This window comes from Stylophora pistillata, chromosome 2 (assembly GCF_964205215.1).
Source record: "Stylophora pistillata chromosome 2, jaStyPist1.2, whole genome shotgun sequence".
In the NCBI taxonomy this organism is placed as follows: Eukaryota; Metazoa; Cnidaria; class Anthozoa; order Scleractinia; family Pocilloporidae; genus Stylophora; species Stylophora pistillata.
In genome coordinates, this window is record NC_142520.1 from 23,451,542 (window position 1) to 23,459,351 (window position 7,810).

General features: G+C 37.9%; 2 protein-coding genes and 1 long non-coding RNA gene across 4 annotated transcripts; 1 reads left to right on the top strand and 2 right to left on the bottom strand.

Annotated features, from left to right (window-relative positions):
- Nucleotides 1-241: 241 nt before the first annotated feature.
- LOC148737897 (uncharacterized) lies at nt 242-850 on the bottom strand. Its single transcript, XR_015996659.1, has 2 exons — nt 751-850; nt 242-656 (listed from the first exon to the last, which is right to left on the bottom strand). It is a non-coding gene; the product is annotated as an uncharacterized LOC148737897 (long non-coding RNA).
- Nucleotides 851-1,913: 1,063 nt separating this feature from the next.
- Nucleotides 1,914-4,920, top strand: LOC111332300 (uncharacterized). 2 transcript variants are annotated; one of them, XM_022937611.2, is made up of 4 exons: nt 1,914-2,215; nt 2,421-2,623; nt 2,716-2,879; nt 3,164-4,920. In XM_022937611.2, exons 1-4 carry the CDS (start codon nt 2,200-2,202, stop codon nt 4,275-4,277), a joined length of 1,497 nt encoding a protein of 498 aa, XP_022793346.2. In that variant the 5' UTR covers nt 1,914-2,199; the 3' UTR covers nt 4,278-4,920. The 2 variants fall into 2 exon arrangements, with proteins under 2 accessions (XP_022793346.2, XP_022793345.2); XM_022937610.2 differs by having other exon boundaries at nt 1,914-2,623.
- On the bottom strand, nt 4,644-6,893 carry LOC148737898 (uncharacterized). The gene is made up of 3 exons (XM_088748752.1): nt 6,586-6,893; nt 6,127-6,270; nt 4,644-6,052 (listed from the first exon to the last, which is right to left on the bottom strand). Exons 1-3 carry the CDS (start codon nt 6,599-6,601, stop codon nt 4,725-4,727), a joined length of 1,488 nt encoding a protein of 495 aa, XP_088604878.1. The 5' UTR covers nt 6,602-6,893; the 3' UTR covers nt 4,644-4,724.
- Nucleotides 6,894-7,810: the final 917 nt, after the last annotated feature.

The following is a 7,810-nucleotide window of genomic DNA, read 5'->3' on the forward strand; positions in this document are numbered from 1 at the left end:
TCGACTGAAAACTTTGATTTTGATTCGGGAAAGGCCCGAATTTTTTCCAGCAAAGCGAGAGTCACAAGAGAAGACGTGAAACCTTACTAAACAACTGACGGAGGTAAGTGTTTTAATCCGAATTGTTTTAAAGTCCATTCAAGGCGCTTTTGATATGTCAAAATCGGCCGTTATGCGACTCCATTTTGAATTTCGGAGGTACTGAATTTCGAGCAGAAAGTCTAGTTTTGGTTCTAAAGAGTGCGGTCACACTTTTATTCGTCCAATAGAGAACTTAGCAAATAAATTACACTAGATCTACATATATAGTACACGTTCTTAGTCAACGAACCAATACATTGCCACTGTAAAGGAAAGCGTTTTACTCATTCGCTCTTCGTTTTAAATTTCTCTCTTTAGGTTTGGGAGCTTTCCCTGCTAATTCTGGATTTGACGTAATCTCGTGTCCTTTTTCTTCACATCGTCAAAATGCTGAGACTGGGTTTTGAATTCGGAGTGTATATCTTCAATCCCTTGTTCACAATAGAATCCAAGACCCATGTGACATTGTCGAAGGAAAGGGCACACATGTTCTTGTAGCATATATAGCTTTGGTGTGATCATCATGTCTCAGGGAATTTGCCCTAATGAACTGAAGAAATTTGTGATGTCTTCCTCTGCAACAAGAACACAAGAAAAGGGGGAACAGTGAGACATGATCCTATTATTGTATTCATGTTTTCCATGAAAGGCAGTTATTCTTTCACTTACCTAGCTTATCAGTCTTGTCATCAATGAGCTATTTAAGGGTAGAAGTTATGTCACCTTGCAGCAAGTGTATATATGGTTACAAATGAATGATTTTCCATGTAAGCTTGTCTCTCCACATTCATTTTCTTAAGAACCTCATCCAAATGAATTGGTAGTGGTCCATTGGCTTTCTCAAAGGCAGCCAATTCCATTTGTTCATCTGCAAGCTTTTCCTATAATGTTGAGATAGTACCATTGAAATATGAACTACTTTACGTACTGTTCTGTAGCTATGATTTGATGGGTTGTTAAATTGATTTGTGCTAGTGTAATATTATAAATCAATAAACTATAACACAGAATCATAGCTTCCTTCACTAAAAAATTAAGATAGGTTCGAATCATGTGTGATGGAATTGGCGGATTGTACAGCTGTGATACTGGAAAACACAAATTGAGAAAAAATTACCTCTTCCTTTGCATTTCTAAGGAGTTTGTCTATCTCCTTCTGTAGTAGTGTAAAGTAGGCTGGCATGATATTTACACTAGAATGCAGACTTTGTAAATTCAGCAACCTCTGTGAATAGTAAATAAATTCTTTTATCTTACTTTGTCCAATTCAATGTCCGGCAGTTTCTCATGAATCACTTTGTGATAAAACTTTTGTTGACTTGTAACAGAGCCATCTGCTACAAACTTTTCATAATCCTCTTGAATGTTTTCAAGGGTTGGAAGTTCAGTATGTCCATGTTTATGGCAAGAGACTTGCATCATTTTGGGATTTATCTTGCACCAATGACATAAATACTTGACTGCAAATACAATTCTCATGGTGAAAACCTGTTTCACAGAAATAGTAATGTACAATACAGGCTACATTTAAGTTCTTTTAGTTGATTGCTCAATCATATAGTTATTAGTATGCATGAATTATTGTGTAGATCAGACCTGAGGCACCAGCTGTTCCAGATATCTTACATTCACCAATTGAGTCACCAAACAGGAAAACCACTTTCTTTTCACCTTAGAAATAGGTGAAATGTAAAGAACAATTTAGTCAAAATTATGCTATTTCTAGTCTCTATCATCTAGACTAATTAAAAGTGTAATACATTTTTTGTTACTCACCCCCAGGTTGTTTTTTTCAAGGTGTTTACTTGTTCTTTATATTTCATTAAGGCTGTCTTTAAATAGGCCCTTTGCAGCTAGGAGGTCACGTGCCTAGCAACGCCGAATTGGAGAGCAAGCTCTTCTGCGACGACAAATCGAATGAGTGTCTTGAGCATCACGCGTATGTATATCTGAAAGGCGGTTATTTTGAATTCAAGCGGTAAATACCATTCCATCTCTCAAAATCCAGTAAGTTTAGCATATAAATATAGCTTTTAGCACATCTTCAAATCGGAAAGGTTAATATTAACTGGGATCGCGGCAAGAATATCAGCGTCAAGTCGACTACGAGTTACAAACATGGCTTCTCCTCCAGGTATGTAGAATAGATCTTGTCTTCTTCCTGCACTTTGATAGCGACGTTTGGACGATTAATACAAGTAAAAAGAAAGAAAATACAGTAATTCACTACGCCTTAGGGTTTAGAAGCTGTTTACTTTTGAAAAACATAGAATTTTGGCTGCTTATTCCCCTCAAGACTATGGTGTCGGAACCAACAAGCGTTGTTTTCATTGTTGTAGATATCGATATGGACGAGTCAGTTGAACAATCCATTACGGGCAGAAAAAATTCTGCATACCATTGCTGTGTTCCCCTATGTAATGGGGATTCAAGGTACCACGAAGATTTGCGTTTCCATCGCATTCCCGGTCGTACCAAGGATGAAAAGTTGAAGAAGGAATGGCTGGTGAAAATCCGAAGAGACGAAGGTCCTGACTTCAAGGTATTTTATAGAGACATTTCGATTTTCAAAGCATTTGGCAAGGATTTGTTCGGTCAACTTGTGTCTAATGGCTTATAAATTTTCCCATTTAGATAACAACTAGTACGAGAGTATGCTCAAGGCACTTTACCAAGGAAGATTACCTTCCCCCCACCAAGTCTGGTAGCCAGCGACTGAAAAGAGGTGCTGTTCCATCGAATTTTAACTGGAATTCCTCCTTCAAAGCACGAAGAAAGATTATTCGACATGTCGACAGGTAATATATTCTTTGGTTATGTTTTAATGCATCGTTGAGTTTATGAGGTTACAATGATAAGTCTAGACTAGAATGCTTCTTTCTTATTTTTAAATACTGTATCAGTTTTGGATAAATATTAACTGCTATTGAAAGCATTTGTGAAACCTTGTAGAAGGGATGTATGGTTAAAAAGTATATATACAGACCTCAGGTTCTTCAATTTCTAGAAGGATGTAATTGTTTTAAAATTTAAAATTATGTAAACTATATGAGTATATTAAATTTTTTGGCTTTCTTTGCAGAGATACTCAAACAGATGATAGTGACACTGATGGAGTGGAAAGTGAAGCAATGCAAAGCAGGGAAAGTGTGGAAACAGAGGTGCAGTCTCTGAAGGCTCAGCTTCTGGCCATGCATGGAGAGCTTGAGGCGAGCAGAAAGGAAGCAGCTGCAGCTAAAGAAGAGCTAAGAAATGTCAAGGCTAAAGCAACACTAAGTAAATTTGGTCTGGAGAGATTTGGTCCAGACAACGAGAGTATAAAATTTTACACTGGCTTTCTCACAAATGAACATATTAAGCTTTTTTTTAATTTTATTAAACCCAGTGCTGAACTAATGACCTACTGTTATGCCTCTGGAGAGAGAGAAAACAGACCAGCCTCCAGAAATATGCTTCTAATAGATGAAATGTTTATGTTTCTTGTTCGGCTTAAACTTGGATTATTTGAGCAAGATCTTGCTGATAGGTTTGCAATTCATATATCATCAGTCTCTAGAAAATTGGTAACCTGGTCCAATTTTTTGTATTTTTTTCTTGGAAGTCAAATCATTTGGCCCTCGAGGGCAGATGTAGATAGATGCATGCCTGAGGGTTTCAGAGAACTCTATCCTAGCACCAGAGTGATTTTAGACTGCACAGAGATTTTTGTGCAAACACCCACATCCCTGTTGTTACAGTCACAGCTGTACTCATCCTATAAGAGCAACACAACTTTGAAAGGTCTTATTGGAATCACCCCTCATGGAGCAATATGTTTTGTTTCCACTTTATACACTGGAGGGATTAGCGACAGGGAAATCACAAGATGTAGTGGTATTTTAGACCTCTTAGAAGCAGGAGACTCAGTGATGGCAGATAAGGGGTTTGATATAGGTAACATGCTACAGGAGTATAATGTTGAGTTAAACATCCCTCCTTTTCTGGAAAATCAAGGGCAGTTTTCAACTCAAGATGTGCAAAAAACCAAAACTATTGCAAGCCTTAGAATACATGTAGAACGTGCCATCAGAAGGGTTAAGGAGTATCACTTTTTGGATTCCGATGTTCCTCTTTCAACTTTAGGTTCAGTTAACCAGCTCTATTCTATAGCCTGTCTTCTAACAAATTTTCAAGGTCCCTTAATCTTATCAAAGTGACAACATTACAATGTAGTGCACTCATTTGGATTAGAAGATCATTCAGAAGGATTAAATATTTAAACTATTACAAAAAGTGTAAGTAGTCATAATGAGTCTTTTAAGTTTGGTTAATTGGGGGATTACCACATATATTTAATTCTTGAATTTGAGTATGATGATGCAAGTAAATAACAAAACCTTGGCTAAAAGAGCTTAAAAAATACTAACAAGAAAGTTAGGTCACATTTCTGTTTCTGCAAAAAAATGCTCCATGCATTCCATGGGTCAACATCACCTCATCCCTCATCCTGACATTATCTGGTTGGCACCAATTTTAGAAAAGTTTTTAAATCTAATATAGTTGTACACAAATTAGAGCAAATATAGAATGGGTTAAAAGAATATTGAAGCTAAATCTTTTCATAACAAATACAGTCTTGAGAGTAAGCAAAGACTAGAGGCAAATCAGCTTAGATAGTAATTGAAAAAAAAAATGTCCACCTTATCTTTAGCCCCTTGGAAAAAAATGGGATCAAAAAGGATTCTTGTGCAGACAAACATGTCATCATTCATGTAACTGAAAAAATCGCACCAGTCTAGACCAGTGAGGCCCAACTGGCACTGGACTTGGTAATAATAAATGTCACTCTTCTTTAAAGAATACTGGTTAGTATTATCCTTGGTAAGATATCTCACATCATCAAATGAGGTTGCCCCCTCCCTAACAACTTTAACCTCCAGTAAACCAAAGGGGTTCTGGTCACTACCAAGGGCATCCAAATCATAAACTTTCCGGTCAGGGCTGCAGCCTAACCATGGGCATTTAGGATTTATAATTAATCCTGATGGGAATAAATTCACTCTGCCATTTTTTGCTACATTAGCATAGACTGTTGCTGCATGGGGTTCAAGTTCTACACCCCTCTTCATTGCTGGAGTTTGAACAAATCTTGCCGGGTTCAGCTGACTTACAAGGTTTTCAAAATTTGAAACTCGCCGGGCAACTGTACCAAACTTGCTTGCTGTTATCCGCTTCTTTCGCAAAAGACGCCAAGTCTCGCTTAAACTTTGAGTAATTGTTTCTTCTTGTACCCTGAGAGAAATCTCACTTGTGACAGAAAGAGAGTCAAATAGGGCTTGCTGGTTTGCCTCCAGGCACACAGACACATTATTTTGAAATCTATCATTTGCACTCTCAAGTGGTAAATCTGGAAATGCAGTGCAGGTAAAATCATTTACTAAATAGTCTGCAGACATTTTTTGTTGATAAGAAATCAAACACCCTTTGGGGACATTTCCAAATTTGCTTGGGACAAATGAAACAGATCTCAGGTCCTGCTCAGAAGGAACAATGGTTACAAACAGAGGCTTTGGCTGAAGACTGTTAAAATGCTCTTTAGTCATTGTTCCATATATTGGTGATGGGGAGTACAGGTTGCTTTTGATGTATTTGTTGAAGGATGCGCCTAGCTGAGGCTTCTTCACAAGTACATTTTGAATTTGCTTTGCTTCAATTTTTTTCCCCCTAGGCACACTCCAGCGCTGCTTCATGCTGGTGCATGTTAGATCATCTGGCAGAGTTCGATGCCCCAGTTGTTTAAGTAAAGCCAGATAATAGAGAAGCCCTATAACATGATGGCAATACCCTCCTGATCCAGCCACACAAGAGCACCTTCCAGACAAAGAATTATTATCCATGCTTGAAGAAACTTCCAAGGAATGAGGTGGCTCGTTCTTCTTCATCGAACGAAAACATTTCGATGCAATTTTCACCGCGTCGTTGGCCCGTATCACTAAAACATTAAAACATAAATATAAGATTCTGATTGAGAAAAACAAATAAGAAATACTCGATTTTATTACTGACCTTTAATCTCGTGTAGATATCCAGGTTCTGCCATAAACTTGTATGCCTTCGCTGTGCTAGTGCATCCAGACATTTTTTTTGCATATTGGCCGACATCATCGAAGGTCAGCGAGGGAAATATTGAAAGATCTTGGCTCTCTTCAGCTAAAAAAAGCAATAAAACAAGAACATGAGCAACATAAGTCTAACGATTTGGTAAAAATCTTCAAATTCATACGATCATTAAATTGGGCGAGTAATATCTCTGTACTTCTAGTGGTGAATTAAACAACTTTGTTGATTCTATCATCATAGTTTCAGGGGAAATCCATGGCCAAAATTCTATGTTTATCGGTAGTAAACAGCTCCTAAACTTTTACGTGTAGTGAATTAACGTATTTTCTTTTTCTCTACTTCTATTCATCGTCCACACGTCGCTATCAAAGTGCAGCAAGAAGACAAGATCTGTAGTCTACATACCTGAAGGAGAGGCCATGTCTGTAACTCGTGGTCGACTTGACGCTGATATTTTTGCCGCGATCCCAGCTGAATATTGACTTTTCCGATTCGAAGATGTGCTAAATGCTATAATTATATGCTAAGCGTATTGGATTTTGAGAGATGGAAGGGTATTTCACGCTTGAATTCAAAATAACTGCCTTTCAGATATGCACACGCAGGACGCTCATGAGACTCATTCGATTTGTTTTGCAGAAAAGCTTGCTCTCCAATTCGGCGTTGCTAGGCACGTGACCAACTAGCTGCAAAGGGCCTATTGGCCCACTATCTTTTGCATGGAACATAGCAAAGACAATGCCATTGTCTGGACTGATTGATCCCGTGCCTCTTTGCAAATTGGGCACATCTACTCATGCTTGATGTTTTCAACAAACTGTTTTGGGTAAAGAGGTTCTGATCTTCAATAACTTGGTAGATTCTTTACCTCCTCAGGAAATGAGAATGTGGCTGGGTGGTTGAAAGCCTAAAGTACTATACATCCCTTCCACCATTTCTACTTGTTCCTTGGGTCCAGCAGAATCCTCTGAGTTTTACTCCAGGTTTACTCTTCTTCTTCTTCCAACCAGGTTTCTGATGATCTTTGAAGGAACTACAAATCTTATAGTTTCAAGGAGACTTGTTAGGCAAGATTGCTTGAAATCCTCATAGTAACTGTGGGCTACTGGCAGAGAAATAGAAATAAAAGATATTTCCCTACGGTTGAAAATGTTTTTTCTACATCAGTCAACCCTTCGATAGAACAAAAAAATGAAACAACGGCGGGTCGAGTTGGAATAATTATTATTACCACTATCATTATCATTTACGTTACTACTCCTTTGTTATTCTCTGCAGCGTACCATGCATTCTAATAATGCTTTAAAAATTGCCACATTGGGTGCAAAGTGTAACCTATGTTGATCTATAGGAATTCAACGCTGAAAAATTTGTTGTCTCAACTCTCAGTAAGCTAGAACCATGTTAAAAAAAACAAAATAGAAAAAGAAAAAAATCCCCTTAGTCAAACCTTTACGTTTCGCGCTTTAATTTATCGTTCGCCTTCGTGACATGCCTGTCACGCAGCGAAGATAAGCTTCACCAGCCAACCAATAAGAGAAACAGTCAAACAATCAAACGCACAAACAAACAAAAACCTCAAAGGCCTTTTCATACAAAGGAATGCTTTTTGTATTTTTATAATGCAAGT